At 54.2% G+C, this 27,423-nt stretch overlaps 1 protein-coding gene across 2 annotated transcripts in view; it reads left to right on the top strand.

Annotated features, from left to right (window-relative positions):
- The window catches only part of AFAP1 (actin filament associated protein 1), a 147,012-nt gene extending 120,515 nt beyond the window's left edge, over window positions 1–26,497 (top strand). The window contains exons 12-18 of one of the 2 annotated variants that reach the window (XM_040237603.1): window positions 5,840–5,957; window positions 8,906–9,172; window positions 11,786–11,900; window positions 16,228–16,392; window positions 18,056–18,246; window positions 19,487–19,651; window positions 21,612–26,497. In XM_040237603.1, coding sequence (XP_040093537.1) covers window positions 5,840–5,957; window positions 8,906–9,172; window positions 11,786–11,900; window positions 16,228–16,392; window positions 18,056–18,246; window positions 19,487–19,651; window positions 21,612–21,638 — 1,048 coding nt within the window. In that variant the 3' untranslated portion in view covers window positions 21,639–26,497. The remainder of the gene's footprint in view (window positions 1–5,839; window positions 5,958–8,905; window positions 9,173–11,785; window positions 11,901–16,227; window positions 16,393–18,055; window positions 18,247–19,486; window positions 19,652–21,611) is intronic. The other variant, XM_040237602.1, reaches the window with a different exon arrangement.
- The last annotated feature ends 926 nt before the right edge of the window (window positions 26,498–27,423 follow it).

Genomic DNA, 27,423 nt, shown 5'->3' with positions numbered 1-27,423 from the left:
CTCGATGGTGAGCACCCACGTAAACCGCCTCGATGGTGAGCACCCACATAAACTGCCTCAATAGTGAACACCCACGTAAAGAGTTTCGATAATGAGCACCCACGTAAAGAGTCTCGATAGTGAGCACCCACGTAAACTGAAGCCCTGCAGTCTTCAGTAGGGTGGAACATGGTGTAGAGACTTAAGACGCAGGAGGACTGCTCATCTGCCGGAACACGTCTGCGAAAGGAAAACACAGCTGGTTCCTGTTTTGTGCCATGCAGAGCAGGGGTCGGGCACCCTTTTCTGTGAAGGGCAAGTCAGCAGGCACTTTCAGCTTTGCAGATAGTGTTCCCCAGCATGACCACCCGTCTTTGTCACCATGCTCAGCTCCCCGCGGTCGGGCAAAAGCAGCAGGGTGGTCCTGGAACCAGTGGACGTGGTTGCGCCCAGCAGGAGTTTGCGGGTCCTTTACGTAAAGTGATGCCCTGTGAGGTTACGCCGGAAGGAGCACCGGGCTGGGAGGAAGGGACCTGGGTTCTGTCCTGCTGCAGCAGGTACTGAACGGAAAGGTTTGAGACATGTCCTTCCTAACCTGTCAGCGTCCATTGTCTTTTTGTAGAACACAGAGTTTAGGTAACGTGATATCTGAAACTAGAGGCTCTCGTAGCTCTGATCCCCAGATTCCCGCTTCTGGCTCTCTCGTCCTCAGAGAATCTGGACTGGGGCTCGAGGGAGGTGGATTGAAACAGAGCAGGTGATGGAGTTGTATGATCAACAGGTGATGATAAACATACCAACAACAGTTGACAAGCCCACCCGGGCCCTTGAAGACTCTGCAATCCTTTGAGTAGGAAGAAGATAAACGCAGATGTTTGCACTGTTTGTCTCTTTAACATCAACACCACCATCTAACTTTTCCACACGAGTGGTGTTTGTGGGGGACTGGAGCAGTCTTGAATGGGGTTGTGGGGTGAACATTAACTTAATGCTTGGCTAGTACGTGAACCGTGAACTTCCAGATGTTCAAGCTGGTTTTAGAAAAGGCAGAGGAACCAGAGATCAAATTGCCAACATCCGCTGGATCATGGAAAAAGCAAGAGAGTTCCAGAAAAACATCTATTTCTGCTTTATTGACTATGCCAAAGCCTTTGACTGTGTGGATCACAATAAACTGTGGAAAATTCTGAAAGAAATGGAAATACCAGACCACCTGACCTGCCTCTTGAGAAATCTATATACAGGTCAGGAAGCAACAGTTCGAACTGGACATGGAACAACAGACTGGTTCCAAAAAGGAAAAGGAGTGTGTCAAGGCTGTATATTTTCACCCTGCTTATTTAACTTATATGCAGAGTACATCATGAGAAAGGCTGGGCTGGAAGAAGCACAAGGTGGAATCAAGATTGCTGGGAGAAATATCAATAACCTCAGATATGCAGATGACACCACCTTTATGGCAGAAAGTAAAGAGGAACTAAAAAGCCTCTTGATGAAAGTGAAAGAGGAGAGGGAAAAAGTTGGCTTAAAGCTCAACATTCAGAAAACAAAGATCATGGCATCTGGTCCCATCACTTCCTGGCAAATAGATGGGGAAACAGTGGAAACAGTGTCAGACTTTATTTTTGGGGGCTCCAAAATCACTGCAGATGGTGATTACAGCCATGAAATTAAAAGACGCTTACTCCTTGGAAGGAAAGTTATGACCAACCTAGATAGCATATTCAAAAGCAGAGACATTACTTTGCCGACTAAGGTCCATCTAGTCAAGGCTATGGTTTTTCCAGTAGTCATATATGGATGTGAGAGTTGGACTGTGAAGAAAGCTGAGTGCCGAAAAATTGATGCTTTTGAACTGTGGTGTTGGAGAAGACTCTTGAGAGTCCGTTGGACTGCAAGGAGATCCAACCAGTCCATCCTGAAGGAGACAAGTCCTGAGTGTTCATTGGAAGGAGTGATGCTAAACCTGAAACTCCAGTACTTTGGCCACCTCATGCGAAGAGTTGACTCATTGGAAAAGACTGATGCTGGGAGGGATTGGGGGCAGGAGGAGAAGGGGACGACCGAGGATGAGATGGCTGGATGGCACCACTGACTCGATGGATGTGAGTTTGGCTGAACTCCAGCAGTTGGTGATGGACAGGGAGGCCTGGTGTCCTGCGATTCATGGGGTCGCAAAGAGTCAGACACAACTGAGCAACTGAACTGAACTGAACTGAACTGAACTGAGGGGGCTCAGTAAAGTAAAGATAACGTCGGCCTGTGTTAGGAATTGGGCTTCCCTGGTAGCTCCCTGGTAAAGAATCTGGCTGCAGTGCAGGAGACCTGGATTCGACCCCTGGGTGGGAGAGATCCTCTGCAGAAGGAAATGGCAACCCACTCCAGTATCCTTGCCTGGAGGATTCCATGGAGAGAGGAGCCTGGCGGGCTGCAGTCTGTGGGGTCGCAAAGAACTGGACACGAGTGAGCAACTAAGCGTGCACATGTTAGGAATCCAGCCACCATGTTCCAGCCAGCTAAGGCAGATGGCCTGGGCAGAGCGAGTCAACCCTAAACAACTTTACCGGAAAATCTCCGGGAGCGCGAGAGGATTTCTGAAGTCAGACCACCTGTACTCTCTCACTTCTGTTGTTTGAAAACCAGAGTGACGGTGATCAAGTGCTTACTGTTCTGTTCATTCTTGTTATTTTTTCCCCATGATAAGATTCTAATTAGGAACGTGTAAGTAAATTAAAAGACGCTTACTCCTTGGAAGAAAAGTTATGACCAACCTAGATAGCATATTGAAAAGCAGAGACATTACTTTGCCACTAAGGTCCATCTAGTCAAGGCTCTGGTTTTTCCTGTGGTCATGTATGGATGTGAGAGTTGGACTGTGAAGAAAGCTGAGCACCAAAGAATTGATGCTTTTGAACTGTGGTGTTGGAGAAGACTCTTGAGAGTCCCTTGGACTGCAAGGAGATCCAACCAGTCCATTCTGAAGGAGATCAACCCTGGGATTTCTTTAGAAGGAATGATGCTAAAGCTGAAACTCCAGTACTTTGGCCACCTCATGCGAAGAGTTGACTCATTGGAAAAGACTCTGATGCTGGGAGGGGTTGGGGGCAGGAGGAGAAGGGGACGACTGAGGATGAGATGGCTGGATGGCATCACTGACTCGATGGACATGAGTCTGAGTGAACTCCGGGAGTTGGTGATGGACAGGGAGGCCTGGCGTGCTGCGATTCATGGGGTCGCAAAGACTGAGCGACTGAACTGAACTGATATATATCTCTCCTGGTTGGCCCTAGTGGTAAAGAACCGGCCTGCAAATGCAGGAGGCGTGGGTTCAGTCCCTGGGTCAGGAAGATCCCCTGGAGGAGGGCATGGCAGCCCCCTCCAGGATTCTTGCCTGCAGAATCCCCGTGGACAGAGTATCCTGGTGAGCTCCAGTCCACGGGGTCACAAAGATGTGGACACAGCTGAAGCGCCTGAGCAGGCACATGTATTTCTGTGTCTTAGGTTTTGGGTTAACAGGTGGCACGTGGCCTCGTGTCTCATTTTTATGTTTCTATGTGGCCAACAATGGATTACAGGAACAGTGTCTGGTCAAAAGGTGAGGAACCTCATATTTGGTCTTGGATCCCAGAGACCTAGCTGGGGGGGCCAGGTCCCTGTCTGAGAGATGACGGGCAGCCTGGCTGGTGGCCAAGATCTCTTCCAGCTGGGACAGGACATCCTGTGTGTCTGTGACCTCCCGTTAGGCCCTGTGGTTCCGAAGTGACCCGCTGGTGTCTGTTCCTAGTGAGCGAGCTTCTGCCCCACCCCTCGTGGTCCATGCTTCCTCCGGGCATCTGTGCCCAGTGGGAGCCATGCAGGGGCCAGAGCACGGAGACACAGACCAGGCAGGAGACAGCCCCTGGGCAGGGCATCTGTCTCAGAGCAAGGAACAGCCCTGTAGTGCTCACGGGCATTGGAGCACGTCGGGCCACAGGCAGCCAGTGGGGCTGGGGTGGTCACCCTATGGCGTGCCTCTCATCACCAATCCTTCACCCCCAAAATACCCTCTAATGAGGTGTTTAAACCAGAAAACATTAAATGTGTATCTGAAAGCAAATCACATCTGTCTTTCTTGTATTCTGTTTTTCCTATACGTTGTTGTTATTTCGTCGCTAACCCGTCCGCCTCTTTTGCAATCCCATGGACTGTAGCCCGCCAGGTTCCTCTGTCCACGGGATTTCCAGAATACTGGGGTGGGTTGCCATTTTCTTCTCCAGGGGATCTTTCTGATCCAGGGCTTGAACCCATGTCTCCTGCACCTTTTCCTAAATATATGTTAAAGTGTTTTAATACAGAAGAATCATATGCATTTTTGTATCAGGGAAAGAGTTACTTTGTGAGATGGCTGTGTGTCCCGGGTGGGACTTGCTGTGTATTCTGTGTTCTCCCAGCAGAGGGCAGCACTGGACCCGAGCCGTGTTCCTGTGCTCGGCCGGGTGGTGGGGAAAGCAGGTTTACCCCCAGGGCGGATCCTGTACAGCCCCGTCCCCTCATTCTCTCAGGAGCCAGGCATCCCAGGGCAGCTTTGTCGCAAGTGTCTGAGAGGCAGGTCTCCCCTTCCCACTTTCTGCCCCCAGCTTTGCTCATTTGCCTGTTTTTTAAATTCATCTAATTACCGTAGAAATGTAAGATCCCAAGAAAAAGCAAAATTCAAAAAAACAGATTTTGTTTTGTTTTGTTTTAAATTTCAGGCTGTCTTAGTTTTTCCAGTTGGGAAAATTGGAAAATCTCTAGGGTAATTCCTCCCTAGGCGCTGAGGTTTTTCACTTGTACCATGAGCAGACTGTTCACACATGCCTTCCTTCCCTGCTTCCTTCATTCATATTTGTTGAGCAGCTTTTGTCTGCTGGCTGCCACCCCAGCCCATGAGGAACAGAGCTGGTAGAGGCCGTGTCCTCCTGAAGCTGAGGTTCCAGTGGGGAAGGCAGACATCACTGTGTCACATGTCAGGGGATGATTAGTGATAGGAAGGAGCAGGGACAGCAGAGAGGTGCAGAGGGGGAAGGGGACGCTGCTTACTTGGGGTGATCGGGAAAGAGGGGTCTCAGAGCTGCAGGCAGTGAGCCGCTGGGAGCCTGGGGTGAAGAGCAGGAGGGGTGGGGAGCGCGGGGAGTGGGCTTGGCGCTTGGAGCCTCGCAGGTCACCAGCACTTGTGTGGGTCTTAGAGCCACCACGGTAACGTGGCCTGCCCTGCCTCCCAAGGGCTGAGGGTGGCCGCCCTCAGGCTCCCAGAAGTTCAGGGTGGGGAGGGCCGAGGGGAGGGAACAAACACTCAAGGAGGGAGCAAAGCTCAAGAAAGGCTGTGGGATGGACGCTCTAAGGTGCTTCTAGAACAAGGTCCATGAACTTGCCCTGAGAAGAGCCGGAGAGGAGATACTTCGATTTTGCAGACCAGATGGTCTCTGCCTTCCAGAATTACCAGGCTCATGAAAAAGGCATGTGGAAAAAAAGGAGACATTGACAGCTTATCGGTGAAGGGTCCCGGTAAATAAAGGTGTTCTGGTCAAGCTTTATGGGCAGAAGCAGGCTGAGCCCCTGCTATAAATTGCTGAATGCCGGCTTATTTGTGGCACACCAGGCGTGGGCAGGGCCGCTTTCCAAGTCCCCGGCAGGCTCGTCCCCGATCTGTGCTGCAGTCCCAGGTACGGGTGACGTCCCGTCCTGCAGGTGAGGGTCCTCCCTGATGGCTGTAGAACCCCTGGTCCTGCCCAGGTCCTGACATTTCTCCACCCGCAGCCCCGGACAGAGCCCAGGCACCCGTCAGCGCTCCCGGAGGCTCGGTCATCCGCCGGAGGGTCGTAACCCGCTTCCTCTCTTTCAGCTTCATGAACCGGCGTGTTCTGTCCACTAACCCCTACGTGGGGAGCACCTCCAACGGCTACGCACACCCCAGTGGGACGGCGCTTCACTACGATGACGTCCCCTGCATCAGCGGCTCGGTGAGCATGGCGGGCAGAGCTGGGGGTCGGCTGTGCTGGAAGGCGGGCGCCCACAGGTCCCTGTGACTTCCCCTCCTTTCGGCCTAAACAAGAGAGGTGGGATGAAAATTACACCCCATCTCTCTTGTGTTTGACACCCCATTCACCTTAATCCGCGTGTGAACACAAGGGTCATTGGCATCAGAAGCCAGTTTATCATTCGTGTCAACGCTGTTAGCCAAACACCGTCAGAAATCTCCATCAGAAGCAAGACGTTGCCACAGGGTAATGACCGAATCGCTGGCTCCAGACACCTTCCTGCATCCTCAGGGTAGCTGGCCTCTGAGTATCTGGGACTCCCATCGGTGGAGGAGAAGCCAGCCGGCTGGCCTGGCCTGCAAGGCCGTGTTCGAGTGTGGATTGAGATGAAAGGGGCCCCGTATTTGGTCATGGGTGTCAGGGTGCAGGCAGGCTTGGAGATCCCATCCCAGCTGCAGAGCCCAAAACTAGGGAGTCCGGCCTGAGTCCAGGGTGGCCGGGACACAAGTCCTGTCCCGCCCATCAGGCCCGGCCATTCGCCCCCTTGCCCCCCCCCATCCCCACTCCACCTTCAGCTGGGGTCTCCAGGACTGGAGGGGCTCTGGTGCATGCTGTGGCCCTAGCCACCTGCCCTGCAGAGCGGGACCCAGGAGCTTGGGGACAGCCCATGGTGGCCCCACAGGAGCAGTCCCAGGCCAGGCACTGGGCCCTTCCCCAGGCGGCTTGGCTCTCAGGGTCCACTTGCTAGTCTTGGGGGAGCCTCCCCTGCCATTGTAGAACCAACCGCGTGGGACAGTCTGCTCCTCTGAGCCTTTGGCCTCAGCCTCAGATGTTTTGAGAACATGCAACCCTGAGTCTGTCTCGCTGCCTGAAGGCCCCCTTGTGAACCTTGCCCCAAGAGGGATTTCTCCCAGGGCGCGTGGTGGGCGGAGCAGTGTAGAGAAAGCCAGGACCTCCACAGACGCCTGCCTGGGCCCCCCGTCCCCTCGTTCCAGTTAATGCCACGCAGGTTCGGGCACCCCAGGAATGAGCACAGCTCCCACTGGCCCAGAGCTGAGAAGCTGCCGGCTCCAAGACTGCACCGAGGAGGAATTCCTGCATGCGCATTGCTGGGTGGGCGGTGTGAGTGATGGAGCGTCGTGCGTGCAGGCGTCTGACTCCCTTGCTTAAGGACTTCCTTGGAGTTCAGGCCTCTCTTTAGACTGCCGCTCCCCTTCCTGGGCTCTGTGACCAGGCCCTCTGTTTTGGAGGCGCCCTCACTCCTCAGTTTGACAAAGTTCACACTTTGGAGCCACAATACCTGGCGTTTTAGCAGCATTTCAGTTTCAGTAATTCTTTCCCTTCACGCTCTCCCCGAGGCCTAGATGAAAGTGCATCTCGAAAAGGATCTTCTGACAGGCGCGCGCACTTTTAACCTGCAGGTGCTGTGGAGTTTGTTTTCCAAGGTTTCCATGTGACCTAATCCTTTGGTATTTTAGGAAGAGGATGGTCCCGTCTAGACCATCTTAATAACCCGGGACAAATATATGCTAGGTTGTCATTATGAAACACTCACATCCACGTTTATCTGCACGTATTGTTATTTTTAGATTATAGATGAAAATAGACGCACTGAAGTGACTGGAGCGGAACAAAAACATTCCTGTAGTGAAATTTTAAGCCTTTTCTATTTTTATAACAAAAGGCCATAATTGCATTCTGGCAGAAAGGAACTCTGCCAGGATATAAAAATAGACTAAAATAAGTATAGTACATGAATTAATATTTTCTCTCTCTCTCTCTCTCTCTTTTTAAATGCAAAGCAATTTATAAAGACCTTTAAAACTTAAAAGAATCTGGCCGTGGTTGTGAGTTTGGATTTTAATTTATACTTTAATGTCCATGTTCTAAAGTGGCTTGTAGCTATTTTAATCCTTTGTATAAAGGTTTTCCACTGAAGTAATGCCATTGTATCAATTAATAGTTTGAAGCATCCTATTTTCTATGATGATTTGACTTCTTTCTTATAACAGCTTGTGATTTTGGCCGTTGCACTTTCTTCAGGCCTAACCAAGTATGGGATGCGGGTGATGCTGGCAGTCATGTGACCCACAGAGCCTATATCCCGAAGCCCACCTGGCAAGCTTGGAAGGGTCCGCGGGTGGTCTGTGCCCAGCCCCTCCTGGCCTGGGGGGAGCCTGAGGTGCAGACGCTGAGGGCCGGGTAGTTACGGGCACGGCTCTCCGCTCCGGCTCTGCCTCCTACAGCTCCTCCTGAGCTCCATGCCTTAGTTTCCCCTACTTTGTAAGATTCCTGGCAGAATTCCGTGCGCCATGCATCAGTTTTACTGTGAAATAAGATAAAGTGCTTTTCTGGGATCTTAAACTCACTATTGACCAGGGGACGTTTTTCGGAAACCAACACCTATCACCGGTAATCTGTTGTGTAAGTGAGTATTGATATGTCTCCCGTCAGCAATGCTCAGGTGATGAAGGACGTATTAACACATCTCTGATCAAGAAGTTAACACATTTTCTCAGGAGAACCAGAGCCCCTGATCTCCGGATGGACCCCAGTTCAGCATTCCTTTTCCTTAAATCACATTGTTTCTGCTTCCTGGATCAGGACTTCCAAAACCCGGTTCTTTAAAGACATGTCAGTTTTGTTTTTTTATTTCCCCCTCAGCTTTAACAAACAAAACAAAACAAAAATATCATTAGCCAATAACCCTGGGAACTATTTAAGGAAAAAAGATATCTTAAGTCCCCAAAGGTAGAAAAGCTCTTCTGAGTCGGTTCACCTAGTTGTGTGTGTGTGTGTGTGTGTCTGTGTGTTACTGACAACAATGTGGGGCCTGCATACGTGTTCTGGGGTGCTTGCTAATAACATCTCAATGTACTCTGCTTCCTGCGGCCGGGGCGCCAACTAACGACGCGCTGTGTGTGTTCCAGTGGGGCCCCGACGACGACGTTCCCGCCCCCCGCGGTCGAGGCCTGGGAGAAGAGGCGCTCTATGATAACGCCGTCCTGTACGATAACTTGCCGTCTCCGAAAATCTTTGCTCGCTACCCTCCCGCTGACAGGAAGGCTGCTAGGCCGTCTCCTGACAGGCTGTCCTGTAACCACTACAAACACCCCGCCTCCTCCGGGCTGCCTTCCTCCCCGTCTGTCACTAACACCTCTTCCGTGGGGAGGGCGGCTCTCGGGCTCAGCTCACAGGTACAGCACCCCCATTCTGTCGTCTCCTAGAATCTCTCAGTCACGCTTCTCCTGCAGGGCCTGGCGGCGACAGAGTATCCGCCAGCTCGCGGTCAGTGAGCCCCATCGGGGTAGAGCACAGCCTTCCCCTCAACTAGAGAACGACCTGCAAGTGCACTCGGCGTCCGGCCACCCAGGGACGGTTACAAGAAACGCAGAGCTTTAACCGTGTTGCGGACCAGCCCGACTAGTTCAGGGGGCTGCCCTGACCACTCGGAGGTCAAGAATCTGCCTGCAATGCAGGAGACCTGGGTTCAATCCCTGGGTCGGGAAGATTCCCTTGGAGAAGGAGATGGCTACCCACTCCAGTATTCTTGCCTGGAGAATCCCATGGACAGAGGAGCCTGGCGGGCTACAGTCCGTGGGGTCGCAAAGAGTCGGACACGACTTACTGACTAAGCAGCAACTACTGGCCCACGGTTGCGCTCTGCTTGTCTTTTGCCTGTGCACACCTCTCTCTCCATTCAAAGTTCCCCAGTGAATTTTGTGAGTTATGGTGATTAAAGGCAAAGAGTTAGAGAGGATGGGGTGGTAAGTTTTCAGATTTTTGAGCTGCGGGTTCCTTTCCTGTGTTTTTGTTGCATGTACTTGAGGAAGGGTAGCCTCCACTGGCAACTGCTTTCAGACCTTTAAGCAGGATTAATTCCAGGATTACAGTGGGCTCCCATCATGAGTATAGGAGTATACTCCCTAAAATGGAGTAGGTAATAAGGCTCTTGGATTATCACTGAATGGTCAGAAATCTTGATATTGAGCGATTGTCCATCCCACACCTGATATTTGTGGCAAACCGTGATGTTTCAGTGTAAATATTAATTTTGTGTTTGCATGCATTTAAACTAAGATCAAGTGGTGCCTGGAAGAATACTCTATAAACATAAAGCACAGGACCACATTTTAAACAGTTTTCTTTTCCCTCCAGTTTTTGGGGTAACCTTGAGAAAATGATGAGTGCCAAGTAAGGTCCTAGAATTTCAGAGTGTGATAGTGCATAGTGGTTCTTCCAAACCCGCTCTTTTTTATCAAAGTTACGTAGGAAGATTTTTGTGTTTTATTTCTAACGATAGCTGGAGATGCTGATTTAGTGAGTCTGAGGGCCCAGGCCAGTGCATCTTCAAACATAAGTACTTTATGAGTGAAAGTGATGTGAAAGTCACTCAGCTGTGTCCGACTCTTTGTGACCCCGTGGACTGTACAGTCCATGGAATTCTCCAGGCCAGAATACTGGAGTGGGTAGCCTTTCCCTTCTCCAAGGGATCTTCCCAACCCTGGCATAGAACCCAGGTCTCCCGTGTTGCAGGCAGATTCTCTAGCAGCTGAGCTACCAGGGAAGCCCCTGATACTTATTTATGAGCACTTACTTAGGTGAAAAGTCTCACAGGTCACATGCTTCACTTACTAGGCGAAGGTACTGACCTGTCTTTCTATTGGTATTGGAGTTCACTTTGGTAAAAACGATGGGACAAAATATTGGATCTTATCATATCAATGTGCCCTGATTCGTTTGGAATCGCTTGACACTTGGCTCGTTTGTGTTTCGTTTTTGTTCACGTTACTTTCAAGTGGGGAGCACGTTTGCTAGTCACTTTCCTTCAGTCTCCATGCCCTCATTTGGCCATTCAGTGGGCCCGCTACACTCAACACACACCTGCCGTACGGGCGCTCTAGGTGTGGGTGCTGTGTCATCTAAGCTTTTTAGGAGCCCTGTGGGTGGCATCCATGTCTTTACATTTTCAAATGAGCACGCAGGCTCAGAAAGTGTTCATGAAGTGCTCAACACCTCCTAAATGATGGAGTGGGAATTTGAAACCCCCCGCCCGACCCCCCGCAATCCCAGGCTCCCAGCAGTAAGAAACGTGTGTATGGAGGAGCCTGGGCCAGACGTGTACTGTCAGCCTTGGCCGTCTTACTGGATCCATGGCCCAGCTAAGGTGCGCACACATCCCTTGAGCGGAATGCAGCCCGGGTTGGCTTGCAGCCATCAAAGAAGTAGGGGTACGTTGAATTATTCTAAAATCCTGCAGTGAGTTAAAGTGCAGTTCATCCTGCTCCTGTATTTAGCTTCCTCTGCTTCCTTCCTCAGACCCCGTGGGTGAATCAAACGGTAGTTGTGTATCCAGTTAGGATGTCAGTATAAAGGCCTGGGAGCTGAAGGCTTAAGTGCACACACTCTGCTATTGCCCCAGAGACCATTCCTCCACAGTGAAAGCTGGCTATCCCTGGAAGCAGACTGTCGGTAACCTCAGCCCAGTGCCCTTAGAAACCCACAGTCTGTGCCAGCGTCTTGACCGGCGTATGCCACCTCCCGGTGGAAATGGGTAACTTTGGCGCACTGCAACTGAGGACATCCTAGGGTTCCCTGTTTGCTCCGAACCTCGGTGCTAGAACCTTCTTAGGCGCTCTGGGAAGTTCACAGCTGTCCAGGGTTGGGAAGCCAGACCGGTGTCTACCAAACACCTGTACATTTTTTCTGTCTGTGCCACATTCGAAAGAGTCAGAGACTGAAACAGCTGACTGCAAAAAACCCAGAGGTGTTCGCTTGTTTCTCATTCTCCCACGTGTTTATTTCCACAGTCGAAGGGTAAGAAGCCCCCTGTGGCCTCCAATGGCGTCATGGGCAAAGGCAAGGCTCCTAGCGGGCAGCAGAAAAAGGCTGACACGGCGACTGGCGTGAAGCGGACGCCTTCAAGTAAGTCGACCTTCCATCTCCCATGTTCTGGCTTTGGGCGCTGCATGCAGAGCTGGGGCTGCGTGGCTGCGGCGTGCAGAGCTGGGGCTGCGTGACTGTCTCCCTTCCCACCTGGGGAGGTGGAGGGTACCAGGTCTTGCAGGGGGCGGGGTGGGCAGTTGGAGAGAGAGATCCGTTCACACCCAGATCCTTCCTTGTCTGCTGGGTTGCGGAATGGCCGTGACTTTCAGCCTGCCTCTTAGGTTGCTGCATACACAAGCAGAAAGAGCTGGTTCAAACGCAGACTTGCTCATGCGTGTTTACCTGTGAGGTAGTTCTGGGTTTGGGAGGTGGTGCTGCTGTGAGGGACCCTGGTCGGTGGTTTGGACTCCTCCGTCTGTGTCCCTGGTCTACCGAGTGAGCCGCTTGGGTTGAGTCTCATAAGCTGTCTGAGCTCACTCTCTGTGTGTGGGAGGCATAGACGCGGTCAGCCAGGCCCTCTGGCTGAAACCAGAGGGTAGTGCATGTCCCTCAGACCACGGGAGCCTTTCAGGGTCTGTAAGGAGTCTTGCTCCCCCGACCCCACCGTGCTCTCTCTCCTGCCGTGTCGTCCCCCTGGCCCCCACCCCGGATCAGGGCGGTGGCATTGTCCACCCCACTGTGCGAGTGTAGACGCAGGCTCAGGGAGTTGATGAGGCTCCCTGAGGTCTCCCCGAACCTGTGCATGGACCGGGTTTCCAGGCTGCAGATCCGGCAGGGGCAGGACTGAGCAGAAGAGCCTGCCTGCGCCCAGCATCCTTCGTGATCCACAGACGCGTGCCTCCAGGGGCTCGGTCAGCAGACGCATTTGTATTTGTTTCAGCCCCGGCTGTGTTGGATTGCTCTTCATCCAGCCAGTCGGGCAGGGGCTGCAGACAGAAGACCAGGCAGTGGGCACCCGGGGTTCTGTCCCCGAGGGTCCCGCAGGAAGACACGTGCTCCAGATGGGCCTCAGAGCGTGGGCTGTCAGCGGGCCCAGGAGCGCCTCGCTGAGTGTGGGCTGAAGTTTCCCCGGGAGGAAGATGGGAGTTAGGAGCTCAGTCTGACCTGACCACCTGGGAAGCCGGGCTGACACGTTCTGAGCTGGGCGTAGCTCCCCCCAGGTAGTAGCCCCAACTCCAGGTGACTCGGCACCTGGCTGCCGACCACACTAGTGCCGGCGGCTTGATTTCAGACTCAGCACGTGGCAGTGAGACGGGGCTTCGTCCATGGCCTCGGGTGTGCACGGGCCCGCTGTCGTTCGGGGCGCTCGCGGCGCCTGCCCTGGGGAAGCACGGGCCTCCCGTACGTCAGCTCCCCGGCTCTGCCCTTCTCCTCAGACACGGTCTCACTCCCCAGTTGGGCCTCATCGTCATCCCTTGTTTAAAGTGCTCTTTCTGACCTCGTTTTTCGGGCAGACCTTATTTCCCTCACGAAGTCAGGTGTACTACCTGGGGAGGGGCAGGTGGGGGACAGAGTAGTGTGTCTGTAGTCCCCTGTGCCGCAGGGCCTGGGCCGCAGGAAATCTGCCTCTTCTGTCTCTCAGCACCCGCTCCTGTTCTGTTTCCCAGACAATTGCTCTTCTTATTTCACGAGGCCTTTGGTAGGGAATCCTTGCTACCTTTGGTGACAACCAGTGATGAAAAAAGAGAAATTGCAGTCTGTGTTTTTGCCGCGTTCAGCCTGTTGCATTGCATCCCGGATGGCGTTTATTTCACGGGGACTGAATGATGCGGGGGGCGGTATGCGGCTGCACAGAGCTTTGTCAGGAAGCAGCTTAGATCGGAGCGAGCGGCCGCATTTGGACTGCGCTCTGTTTGTAGAATACGCGGTATCCACGCCCCCAAGAGCAGTGCTTTTCTTTCAAGCCTTTTTAAGATTTTCCTTTTTGACATGGGCCATTTTAAAAGTCTGTGTTGAGTTTCTTATAATATCGCTTCTGTTTTATGTTGTGGTTTTCTGATCCTGAGACACGTGGGATCTTTGCTCCCCAAACAAGGATTGAAGGGCCCCCCTACACTGGAAGGGGAAGCCTTAAGCCCTGGGCCGCCAGGGGAGTCCCTTACGTTTCAGGTGGTTGATTTGGTCATTCTCATGCTGTGATCCTTTTAATATCATCCTCTGGGGCCGGGGGACGTTGGTGGGTTTTTAGTGAGGAGAAGATTGAGCCAAGATTGATGGCTGTGCACCTGCTTCCGTAAATGCAATTTCATGCGGTCACCATGGTTTGCCTTGCAAGAACTGGTGAATGCTGGGTTTAGGAGAGGCGCTGGAAGTGGCTGGAAAGGGCTCACAGTTGCCTGGGAGGGTGGACAGTGCTCTGGGGGTTCCGTTACCGCTGACTGGGGTGAGAGCTGCCTGGGGGTGTCCACCACGGCCCGGGCGTCACATGGTCCTGTCAGATGGAGGGGTTTAGCACAGGCGTCGATTATTTTTTTTTTTAACACACAAGGTAGGTTTTAGCACTTCTGCTTTATGGGGGCTGAAGCTGAGGCTCCAGGAGATTAATTGCTGGCCCACAGTCATGGCCTCTTCCCTGCTCCACTGCCTTCATTACTGACCGTGGCGCCCCTTCCTCCCCCACGGCTTCTCCCCAGAAGTCATTTCCAGCCTAGTAACAGTGTCAGACATGCAAATAAACCACTGTGGTATCTCGTGGGATGTGAGCTCCCAAGGGCGGGGGTGCAGGAGGCCTTGAGTCATGTCAGGTGGGAGCGGTTAGCTGCGGGGGCGTCGGGAGACCGTGGCAGCTACAGAATTGTTCCATTGCTCAGCCGTGTTCCACTCTGCGACCCCATGGACTGCAGCACACCAGGCTTCCCTGTTCTTCACTGTCTCCTGGAGCCTGTTCAAACCCATGTCCATCGAGTCGGTGATGCAATCCAACCATCTCATCCTCTTTCATCCCCTTTTCCTCCTGCCTTCAATCTTTCCCAGCATCAGGGTCTTTTCCAATGAGTTGGCTCTTCGCATCGGGTGGCCAAAGTATTGGAGTTTCAGCTTCAACATCAGTCCTTCCAATGAATATTCAGGACTGATCTCCTTTAGGATTGACTGGTTTGATTTCCTTGCTGTCCAAGGGACTCTCAAGTGTCTTCTCACAAAATGGTGAGCCCTGATTATTCTGGTAAGGCCAGCATAATTAGAGGATAAGAGCACAGGCTCAGGGTTTAATGCGGTATTAGCTAGTGGTGTGATGTTGGCCAAGCCTGTCCACTGTCCTTAAGGCTAGTTTCCTCTCTGCTCAGTTATCCGCTCTCTGTGTTTAATGACCATTTACCTAGCGCTCGTTATGTGCTTGCTCAGAGTTCTGATGAGTGTTAATTTACCCTCATAACAGCCCTGTGAGGGCGCCCCTGGTGGCTCAGCGGTGAAGAAGCCACCTTACAAGGCAAGGAGACACGGGAGGCTCGGATTCCATCCCTGGGTCGGGAAGATCCCCGGAGGAGGAAATGGCACCCCACTCCAGTATTCTTGCCTGGAGAGTCCCATGGACGCAAGGAGCCTGGTGGGCTCCAGTCCACAGGGTCGCAGAGTCAGACATGACTGAGCGACTATGAACAGCAGCCACCACCCGGTGAACTGCCCGCTCTTGCTCCCCCCGTCGCGCAGGTGAGGAAATGGAGGCACAGGGCGAGGCAGGGCCTTGTTGGAGGCCACACAGCACGGGTGACAAGTTGGGACCCCCACCCAGGCAGTCAGGCTCCAGACGCAGCTCTGCGTGCCCCTTCACCTTCTCACGTGCCCACGTACCCAGCAAATTCCTGTTACGATCTCTGTCCACAGCAGGGCCCAGCTCTGCCACCCCAGAGGGGGCCATAGGTGCCGTCAGAGTCAGCAGAAGAGTCAACAGCACCGTTGTAAGGGTCAGACGTGACGGCGCGAGGCCTGCGTGCGTCAGATTATCTCTGGCGCCGATAGACCCCTCTTCTCAGATTGCAGAACGTTTTGTTCACTCTTGACCTTATTGAAGAATATACGTGGCATCCTGTCTCGATGGGAGGAGTTAAAGAAATTTTCTAATATCCTTTTTTTTTTTTTTGCCTTTTCATACTGTCCCTGGGGTCACAAAGAGTCGGACATGACTGAGCAATTTTGAACTGAACATTCTTTTCATTTTTGAAATTTGTTTCAAATAATATCGGATCATCGGAACCAGTCACTTTTCTGTTTGGTTCAAACCCGTCCTGTTCTTTTTCCTTGTTGGATTAGCAAAATGACTTGCTTTGAATTTATTGTATGGAGCTGGAGGACTAAACGGGCTTTATGAATTGGCCCGTCATCTGCTTGGTTAAACCTAATTTCCTACCGATGCTTTCTATTTTGAAAGATGCCGACCAGTACAAATATGGCAAGAACCGGGTGGAAGCAGATGCCAAGCGACTGCAGGCCAAAGAGGAGGAGCTGCTGAAGAGGCGGGAGGGCCTGCGAGACAGGCTGGCCCAGCTGCGCAAGGAGAGGAAGGGGCTGAGGGCAGCCATCGAAGTGAACACTGGTATGCGGGGGCCCCTTCTGCAGGGCCAGCGCCTCCGCCCAGGGTCTGACCCTCACCGGGCTCTCGTCCTTCCATGCGGTGCTTCTCGCAGTTCGGAAGCCTTGCTGGAAGCCTGGGGCAGGGGCCACGGTGTGGAGTAAGGACCAGGCCTCTACTGGGGCCCGGGTGGGTGCCGGGAGCTGTCCCATCCTCAGGTGCTGACGGCCGAGTTGTTGGGGGCACGAGCCCCAGGGCTCTGGAGCTCTGGTCCCTGGCTGTGTCGGGGCTCTCAGTGGGAGGACACATCGTCCGCAGAAGCCCAGGTGGGAGGACCCCCCGTGGGGCTGGAAGGAGCCCCCTGTTCCCTGCAGAGGGATCACCAAGAGCAGGGTGGTGGCAGACTCGTGGATGGGATCTGGGAAGAGCCCAGGGGGACGGGAGCAACCCTGGGGGTCAGGGGGGAGGAGGGCACCCCGGTGCGGACTGCAGCCCATCTGTCTCTAGGTCAGGCCTGTCGTCAGGCCTCCTCCCCTGGGGAGCTGGGCGAGCAGTGCCAGGCTCTGGGGTGGGCACTGCAAAAACGTCAGTCTGCTCCGCTCAGGGCTGAGTCTGATCCTGGTGCGAGGATGACGCTGTCGACTGTGATCCTTTGGCCTCGGGTCGGGGGTGGGGGTGAGGAGGAGGGACGCAGAGACCAGGGCAGTTTGGAAGGGAAGCGCCTGCTTTCCATCGGCGTCTGTGCCAGAGGAACTGGCAGCTGTGCAGCAGTTAGCCGGCAGCTCCAGCCATCCCTGACTTTATGCCTAGGTGATTTTTTAAGAAGGAAAGCAGTTTCAGAACTTAAAGGATGGGAGGCCGGTGTGTGCCAGTCTGAGACAGCCTGTAGGAGGGGCAGGAGGTGGTATCTCCTGTGAGACACCCCCACCCCGACCCCGGGACAGGGAAACAGATCATAGGCTCAGGCAGAGACCTGAACGGGAGCCCCCAGGTCAGCAGGATGGGAAGAGAGTCCTTCCCTCTGTGTTTCCAGTTTGCAGGTTAGTGAAGATGCAGACAGATTAGACCAGCTTCAGGCCTGGAAGAAGAGAACCCTTGTGTGCTGCCAGGCACCAGGCTGGGGCCATGCCCATCAGTCGGTTAATCCTTGGGATCAGTTTCCTAATCTGTGCAATGGGCATATTATCTGCCCTCCTCTGTCACCATGACACATTTCAAATAAGATAAATAAAGCGAATGTGCTGTATTCTATGGAGATGTGAGCTGTATTATATTTTGAGCACAGGGCCAAATAAGATGACTCAAGAGTAGAAAAAAATGAGAACAGAAAAGTATTCAGACATTTCAAGTCAGTGGCACCTTTGGGAGCCACCTAGTCCAAATTACTCTGTTTTAAAATGAGGGTGTTGACGTCCAGGCCCCAAATTCCTGCCATTTGTGAGAATCAGGGTCTTCTGCTTCCCAGTCCATATTCTCCCAGCTACATGAAGGAGGGCATTTGGGAAGGGACCCTGCTCCTTTCAGGAACTGCTGGATTGGAGTTTGGTGGGAAAGACTCTAGTTGGGTGGGGAGCAAGACCCCCGGGGTTGGGCCGAGTGCCTCGCAGGGGGTCCCCAAACGTCCGTCCTCAGATGCTTGGAAGTATTTGCCTTCAGCTGGAGCAGTAGTGTTCCTCTGGGATTCCAGGCAGGAAGACCCAGGTGGTCCTGGAAGAGAAGCTGAAGAAGCTGGAGGAAGAGTGTAAGCAGAAGGAGACGGAGCGTGTCAACCTGGAGCTGGAGCTGACAGAGGTCAAGGAGAGCCTCAAGAAGGCGCTGGCCGGCGGCATCACCCTGGGGCTGGCCATCGAGCCCCGCTCAGGGACGTCCAGCCCGCAGGTACAGCCCGCCTGCTCCCCAGGAGAGGGGCCGGGCACGCTCTCCCAGGTCGCGACCCATCCCCATCCCCCAGCACCAGCCTCGCCAAGACGCAGCTCACGTGTCCGCCCGAAACGCGTTCCTTGGCCGTGTTTCAGGGTCACGGACCCTGAATTTTTTCTTCTCTGTGTCACTGAACTTTTTTTCAAAGGTGGTGGAAACCCCAAGTTGTTTCCTTCCTTTCAGCAAAATCTGGGTATAATATTGGGTTGGTCAGGTTCTTTCCATCTGATGTTGTGTCTCTGGGCGCCGATCGCTGCTCTCGGTGTCTGGGGTGACCCCACTTTCTGGGGCCCTCCCTTCCTCTCGAGGGTCTCCCACTCAGCCCCCTCTTGCCAGCTCTCCTTCCCTGTGCCCTGCCTCAGGTCTGCTCCTGTCTCTGGACCCCAGAGCTGCCATCTGCCTGTGTGCGGCTCTCAGCCTCATCCCCACCCTGACCACCGCCTGGGAACAGTGGCTGCCATGAGGCACACCTGTCCTGGGGGAGGGCACGGGCTGCCCCTGTCAGGGTCCAGCTCGGCTTCCCGGGGCTGGACGGAGCAGCTCCCTCCTCCCTATCCCCACCCCACCCCTACCCCTCAGCCAGAGTGGCCTTTGAAGGCATTTCCAAGTGAAGCAAAACGTGGAGAAAGCTGGCTGCAGCCTCTAGGGGGGTTCTCGGTCACCCCTAGGAATGGTCACTGAAGCACTGTTCTAAAACGATGTTCTGTACGATCTAACCAGTGTCTTCCATCACACGTTACGCAGCGAGCACAGGGCAGTCAGTCCTCAAGACCTCATTTGGGGAAGGACAGCAAACTACAGGAGCAGCTTGCGATCTCACTGGGGACCGGGTGACTGCAGGTTCACCCCGCTCCACCTCAGGACTTGCTCTGGCCCACGGAGACCGGGCTGTAGGCGGTCAGGAGTCCTCCGGATTGGTCTATGGCCGCTACCAGGAGCCACACCCCACTGCTCCAGCATCCGTCCTTCTAATACATGTTCAGGGTTGGTTTCCTTTAGGATTGACTGCACTGAGCTCCTCGCAGTCCCCAGAGACTCTCGAGTCTTCTCCAGCACCACCGCACAGAAGCACCAATTCTTCGGTTGTCATTTCTGCCTATTTCCCAAGCCCGCTTTCTTCATTAAACATTTCCCTCATGGAAAATACTGCTGACCTGGAACCCACGCCTCACCCAGCGCCTCCTCTTTCTGTTAACAGTCTCCAGTTTTCAGGCATCGGACTCTGGAGAACTCACCCATGTCCAGCTGTGAGACCAGCGACGCAGAGGGCCCGCTGCCCGTGAACAGTGCGGCCGTCCTGAAGAAGAGCCGGCCGGCCCCTGGCAACTCGCCCTGCCGTGGCCACGTGCTGCGGAAGGCCAAGGTGAGCGCCCTCCCCGCCCGCTGAGGGAGCGGCAGCGCTGAAGGGGAGCAGGTATCCTGGGGGCGGCGGTGACCCCAGCGCCGCTGCAGGCAGGAACGGGGGCACTTCAGCGCCGAGTCTGTTGGGGATGGTGGGGGGCTGAGGAGCCAAGCATGGCCTCTTGATCCGGTTCTGCAGCTTCTGTATGTTAGATACTGTTCCACGAGTATCTTCCCAGTTCTTTTCTAAAGTCAGACCCTCCTTCAGGAAGCCGTCCTTTCAGAGTCAGGAACGGCCAAGGCCTGGTCTCCAGGCCTACACCATCTGTTGTCAGGAAAGCCTGCAGCTCTGGTCCTGCCTCCCGGCTTCTCCTGACTTGTGTCTTCATTGATGAGGCAGAGATTGGCCAGGTGACCAATGGGGTCCTTAAGACAAAAAAAAAGGCGAGGTGTGCTCTTCTCCAACCCCTCCCCGGCCTCCCCCGCCTCACCCCATAAACCTGTGCCCGAGGGGCCATCCCGTCGTGCCTTTCAGCTGTTCGCTGGCACTGCCCACTGAAAAGTTTTGATGCCAAACTTAAAATCTCAGAAAATTAAACAACAACAAAAAAGCTATAGATTATCAAAGTACGCAGTTCTGAGTGGTGTAGCTGACAGTGTGTGCTTTGGAAACATCCTCCTTGGTCCAGTCACCCTACTTCATCCGGGTGAGTTTCATTTGTCCTGATGACCGTGGAGGCCGGCCGCCCTCCCCTCTCTCCCTCCGGGCCCCTCTCTGTGCTGCCGTTGCCTTGGTTCTCTGGCGGTTTTGGAGCCCAGTGCAGATCGGCTGGGGAGATACTGTTTTCTGGTGTTTGATGAGAGCCAGTGTTGAGCACTGGCCGCAGGCTGCCCTGTTCATGGGCGGGTCCCTGACGGTGGCAGTTATAAACAGCACCTGCACTGTCTGCCTTCGTAGCACACGCGTTTGACCGAGCCTGTGTGTGTTGGTAAATTTGGGGAAAAGAACGATTGTGCGCCATTGGTTACTTTGCTTCAGTTCAGTTCAGTTCAGCTGACCCCATGGACTGCAGCACGCCAGGCCTCCCTGTCCATCACCAACTCCCAGAGCTCACTCAAACTCATGTCCATCGAGTCGGTGATGCCATCCAACCATCTCATCTTCTGTCGTCCCTTCTCCTCCTGCCTTCCACCTTTCCTTAGCATCCATTAAGTATTCTTAGTTTGCAGAGGAATATGTTTTGCCTGAGAGATATTTAGAATCGAGCTGTCCCATTAAGTCCCCCTAATTATTTGCAGAAGGGAAATGCGATAAAAATATTCCCTTTTTTCCTTTACTGTCAAAGAAACCAGCGTATTAACCTCTGGAAGGCCCCATCTCGCAGGCCTGCCCTTACCATGCAGAGGCGCGTGCTCTGCGCGTTCCCCTCAAGATAAATGTAAACTGTGGTTTTGGCTGCGGCAGACGCACAGCTGGCCACTCAGACCAGCCCAGGGCCTCCCTGACAGAATGGGGTTGAGCGGGGTTTTCCCGGGACTCCCGAGCGTAGTGGCAGGGGAGCCGTGGCTGGAGGAAAGGGGTGGTGGCCCGGCCCGGCCTCCGGGAGCGTCCATCCACCTGTGAGTGCGTCGCACATGCGGCCTCTGCTCCCACCGTGGCCTTTCTTTCTGGGACTCCTCGGACTCATCCTGGGTTCTCATCGAGAGCCGTCATCCCAGGCAGTGTTCCTAGGGTAATGCCCGACTCCCGAAGAGGGCTGCTCTGAGTGTGAGAGGGTGTGCCCCTGAAAGCTGGGGAGTGGCGGGTCGCCCGTCACGGGGTTTCCCCGTGTGAGGAGGGCTGACGGGCCCCAGCGTCCAGCTCTGGGCAGCCGCGTCCTCCCTGTCTGAGCACCAGCGCGTGCGGGAGGCGGCCTGACCTGCCCCCGCCCCAGGCGTGCCCTGTGGAACCTGTACATGCCCCCTCTCCCCTCGCTTGGCAGGAGTGGGAGCTGAAGAACGGGACATAGAGCCAGAGGACGCCGGCTCTCGCAGCGTCGAGTGACCGCCCTGCAACTGCGCTCCGGCGCCAGGACCCAGGCCCACTGCGCACACCTTCTCTACTGTATAATGGTTCCCTTTAAAGAGATTTACTTGTAACGCTTTGGCTTCCAACTTCATTTGTGAAAAGACAGCAAGGGGCGGAAGGTGGGGAGCCTCCCCGCTCCGGCAGATGAAGAAGCCATAGCTTTCCGCCCAGGTAGACGGCGGCTTCCACCCGTCCCCGCCCCTCCAGACCGAAGACCCGCAGGGACCTCGACGCGGACACGCTCTGCACGCTGGGCGCAGCGTGGGCCTCCGGCTGCCCGCTGCTCGGCCGGGCGCCCGGGGGACACCCCCCATCCCCCACCGCCCAAGAGTCTCACCAGCGCCTCCCACATGCTATGACACCACAGAGCTATGCTGTGAAGCAGTCTGTCTGTTTTCACAGACCTTTTGTGAACAGATGGTTTTGTCACCAGGACACTCTTTAGACCTTAAGGAAACGTCCTCTCTGCGTCCTGGGTTGCACCTAGCGCCCAGGGCTTGCCAGAGCCTCTGGGTCATATCTGATGAATGACCTGTCCCGCTCTGGAAGGGCGGCAGAGGGCTTTGGTGCTTCACGTTGTGTGTGCCCTTTCCTGCTTTTTCCAGCCCCCTGCAACCCCTCAGGGCTGGCGGGTGGTCTCAGAGCCCTGGGCGGCCTTGGGGTGACAGTCACACTCGTTCCCCAGGGGCCTGGCCGCCAGGCAGGGCCTCCTGCAGCATCACTGTCTGCCTCCTGTGGGATCTTTCTGGAGCCTGAGATGTGACGGGGACAGGCCCATCCACAGGCTGAGGTCATCTGGGTCTGAGGACCAGGCCAGCCCTCCCATTTGCGGAGGGACCTCTCAGGAATACTCCTTGTGGGAAGCGTGGCCACTGCCCAGGACAGCCATCAGTCACCCTGGAGGCCCCTGCACGCTGACCGAAGGACCAGTCACACGCGTGCACGGACTCTCTGCCCCCCCGCTGCCGGAGCGGGCCTGGCATCCACTGCCCCGCGGGTGTTTGTCGTCAGATACAGGAGCAGGAGGCGAGCAGGCAGCGTCCTGTGACCACGTCCTGGTGCTCACATTTTCTGCAGGCCACGCTGGTCAAGGTTGCTGTCGGCAGCAGGGTCAGGGTGGCCCCTGAGGCCGGCACGGGCCCTGGCTGGCTTTACCGACCAGAGCAGGGCAATGGTCTTGGTGCCTAGGAATTTCGCAGCAGAACCGGAAGCTGTTTACCTGGACCATGTGAAGTCGCTCAGTCGTGTCTGACTCTTTGCGATCCCTTGGACTGTAACCTACCAGGCTCCTCTATCTATGGGATTTTACAGGCAAGAGTACTGGAGTGGGTTGTCATTTCTTTCTCCAGGTGATCTTCCCGACCCAGGGTTTGAACCCGGGTCTCTCGCCTTGCAGGCACACTCTTTACCATCTGAGCCATCAGGGAAGCCTGTTTACCCAGAGCCCACCTGAAAAGCCTGGATTTCTCGCAAGGCCGGCTGTCTGGTCTGTGAGCTGCCACCTGGCTCCCAACGCTCAGGTTCATCCTCTAGTTGATACAGTGGGTGGGGGCGCGTCTCGCCCATACCTGTGGCCCTGACCCCAGGAAATCCAGGCAGGAAGTGCGGAGCCCATCTTCCCAGCGCTGCTCCCCCTGTTCTCCCATCCACACAGGAGGCTGGACCACATGGCGTCATATGAAGCTGAGTTTCCATGAACTGTGAGCCACTATGGATTCTCGCTGCCTTGCGGTCAAATGAATGTTCTCCATCGTGGCTCTCCAGCTCCTCTGATTGGTAGCCAACTCTGTCCAAGAGGACGGACAGGCTTCAACTGTTCAGGCTTCGATTGTTACTGCGAAGGGAAAAGGTGATCTTATCCTGGCGCAGGTGGGCAGAGTCCACCAGCCATGGGCCGGTTGGCAGCAGTCGCCGCAACCATCTCTGTGGGCGGCACCCGAGGACAGCGGTTGGTACCAGAGGCAGGATTTGGGCCCTGGTCTTCAGACTCCTGGTGTATGTAGTTCCTGCCTAAAAAAGCCCACGTTTTTAAATTCACTTTCACAACCATAAGCCTTTTAAAGAGAATGGAGGATTCAACCCTGTCTTGTTCCCCGAAGCCACGTAAAACGGGCGCCGTGGGGGTCAAAGCCACCAGCATCAGGCTGTGTGATGCCATGCGTTTCCCTCGACATGTTAGATTCGATCAGAAAGTTAAGGCATTTGCTTCAAAATAAGTTATTTATTTGTATATGTTCAGTAAGTATAGTTTTTAATTTATATCTGTACATATATTAGACACACCGTGGACATCCTGTCAGAATCCTGGCAGTGACAGCCATCTCTGTAGCCCACCCAAAACGCGCCCCAGGGGGGCTGTCCCCTCGCCCCGGGGGAGACCAGGAGGCCGCGGTGACCGAGCCAGCTCGGGGGAGAGGCAGCCGGCCTGGACCCTTGCTCCGGGGTGCAGGCCCCCATCCCCTGGGAGCAGCGGATCCTTGGGCCACGTCCGCATCCCTCCGGCAGATGGCCGTGATCACAGAGTGCTGGCCAAATAGGATCCTGACCGAAACGAGATGAACGTGGTGGCGGGTCAGAGCCCTGGCGTGAGACGGTCGCCTCCCCGGGGTCTCGAGGTCCTTCTCTGACGAGGTGCGACCGTCAGCCTCTGAGGCTTGTGTTCCTGGCTCTGGTTTGTCAAGGGTTCATCAACCTTGAAAATCCCCTCATTTTCACATTTTTATGAAGTGAAGTGAAAGTCGCTCAGTCGTGTCTGACTCTTTGCGACCCCGTGGACTATACAGTCCATAGGATTCTCCAGGCCAGAATCCTGGAGTGGGGCAGCCTTTCCCTTCTCCAGGGGATCTTAACCCAGGGATGGAACCCAGGTCTCCCGCATTGCAGGCGGGCTCTTTACCAGCTGGGCCACCAGGGAAGCCCAAGAATGCTGGAGTGGGGAGCCTACACTACACTTTTATAGTGTTTTTCATTCATTCACCAACCTTTTGCACAGACATGGAGGGCACGCCACGTCACCCTCGACCTGGGCTCAGGAGGGGGAGAGGACTGCCCCTCCCAGGCCACCGAGGGCTGAGCAGGGCCAGTCTGGGGGTCCAAGGAGCCAGCAGCACCCCCGCCTCCCAACAGCCATCTGCAGGAGCCTGCCGGGGCCGGGGTACCTGCACGCGCGTCTCCCCAGGCTCTTCTCCCAGGGACTGTGTAGAACCCGTCGTGGCCCCTCGGTTCGCACACCTTGGCTTTGTCCAGCTGGACCATCCCGCTGTCCATCTCCCTGGCCCCTCAGCTAGTTTGGGGTGTTTTCGTGAAAACCCAGAATGACCCTGCTGGGCTGGAGATGTGCCAACTTGGAAAAATCTGTCACAGAAAGTGAAAGGCGTGTGTCCTGGCCCTGGAGGCTGGCCCCCAGCGAGGGGTTCAAGCTGCTGTTCACTGAGACAGACTGCTGGGTTTGCGCTTCCCAGGGGAGAGCGCAGGGCGAAGCTGGGCTGGGCCTGAGGGTTGTGGGCAGAACGCTGTCGTTTGCGGCCCCAGCCTTTCTTTCCCGAAGAATAAGTGTCAGCGTCCTCTTTGGAAGGAAATGTAAACTTTGCCCATGGGCAGCCTTCTCTGATTATTCACCAGCCTCTGTCCTGGGACTGGAGCCTTCGAGGCCTGGCCCAGGGGCGGGCACTCGGGCAGGGCCTCCTCCGCGTGTCTGTGTCCCAGCCGGGCCGCTCCGCCCAGCGACGCCTCCTCTAGGAGCCAGCAGGACGCCCGGGCGTCTCCACCTCCGCTCAGCAACACTTCAGTATTAAACTGTTGCCTTTCTCTTTTTTCCCCCCCTAAATTAAGGTTTTTAATGGAAAAATAATAATTTCAGACCATGGCATAGTTTTAAAGAGGGTATTTTGTTGTTCTTGTCCCTACTGTCTTATTATCCCCATGATGGACTGGGTTGATACTGTGAAATAAACTAGAAATAAATTAACATTTTCATGCCCCTCCCCAACACACACAGATACATCCTACACACGGCTCAGCATCCCAGAAAAAGAAGCAGCCTCTTGGTGGGCCCCCAGCCCTGGCAGGACTGCCTGTCCTGTGTCCTTGGTGAAGACGAGAGAGCCTCATGCGCAGGGAATGTTGGCCTCATGTGCACCCCATCTTTTGTGAAATAACCCAGTCATGTCCTTCCAGATAAACCCAGCTTGACGGCAGACAAGCGTCACCAGGTTTTTCTATTTGTTGCCACGGAAGAAACTCTCCAGATAGAATCATCAGATCATAGTTCTTAGGGACCAGAGGTGTTTTTAATAAGATAATCTTTGATTTTTTTTTTTCTAAAAAGAAAGGAAACACTAACTTTAAACTTTAACATCAACTTTTAAATTATACGTGTTCAGCGTTAATTGACCATGGCTGTGAGTTGTAAAATGTTTTCATATTAAGAATGTAATTATTTCCTTATTGTATTTTTTAAAAGCTAAAGTCGTATTTAAAATTCTCTTTGAAACAGGCAAGAAACGGGAAAGGTTTTTTTAATTAAATATGTTGGCAATGTCCATTTTAAATAACTGTAAATATATTTTCACTGTTTCACCATGTATTTAATTCATAAAGTAAAAAAAGAAAAATTTATCAGAAGAGACTCACATTGGAAATACTCATTTTCAGTCCATTTGCCCGATTTTGTAATAGCTTCACTTGACTTTTCTGCTTTGCTATGGATTTTCTACAGTTTTACACGGTGTAGCCCACAGACTGGCGCCCTCGGGCGTGCCATCTTTGTGTATTGCTAATAAACTCGACTCTCCCAATCCAGCCTCCGTGTCTTGACTGATTTGGCTTGTGGGCGGACAGGAAGGACTGTCCAGTGGATGGAGTTTTACCAACAAGGCATTTTGCTTCCCGGGGCTTCCCTGGTGGCTTGGACGGTAAAGAAACTGCCTGCAATGCAGGAGACCCAGGTTCTATCCCTGGGTCGGGAAGATCCCCTGGAGAAGGAAATGGCAACTCACTCCAGTATTCCTGCCTGGAGAATCCCCATGGACAGAGGAGCCTGGTGGGCCACAGTTCATGGGGTTGCAAAGAGTTGGACACGACTGAACGAGACTAACACTTTCATCTTGCTGGCCGGGTTGGAAGGGGCGTAAGGAGGGGTCAGGGTGGAGCGCGTGTTTTGTTTCTTTGGCAAAAATCTTTCATGAAAGAAGCATGGTCCTTTTAGTAGCTTTTAGCCCAAGGACCTAAATATTTGGATCAGGGAGCATTTGTGTCCCTTCTCAATGCAGCTCTGTGCCCGGCGCTGGAAACAGGGCCGATGGGAAGTGACTCTGTTCTCAAGGCGCCTGCTCCAGCCAGGGAGACAGTCGTGTCCACAGTGTGGAGTGTGCCAGGACCGCAGGAGAAGGAGCAGCTGCCTTTGAGATCACTGCCTTTGGTGGTGGGGTTTGCAGGGCTTCCCTTGTGGCTCAGCTGGTAAAAATTCCGCCCGCAATGTGGGAGACCTGGGTTCTATCCCTGGGTTGGGAAGATCCCCTGGAGAAGGGAAAGGCTACCCACTCCAGTTTTCTGGCCTGGAGAATTCCATGGACTGTATGTAGTCCATGGGGTCTCAAAGAGTTGGGCACGACTGAGTGACTTTCACTTTTGCAGGGTGGGTATTTGAGCTGGGTCATGGTGTTTAAATAGGAGTTCAGCAGGGGGAGAGGGGCACCACAGGAGACCGCGGTGGCGGGTGAGAGCAG

Source organism: Oryx dammah, unplaced genomic scaffold, assembly GCF_014754425.2.
Source record: "Oryx dammah isolate SB20612 unplaced genomic scaffold, SCBI_Odam_1.1 HiC_scaffold_3, whole genome shotgun sequence".
NCBI classification, from domain to species: Eukaryota; Metazoa; Chordata; class Mammalia; order Artiodactyla; family Bovidae; genus Oryx; species Oryx dammah.
Note: the sequence above shows the minus strand (reverse complement) of the source record. Positions and strands in the feature narration are given on the sequence as shown.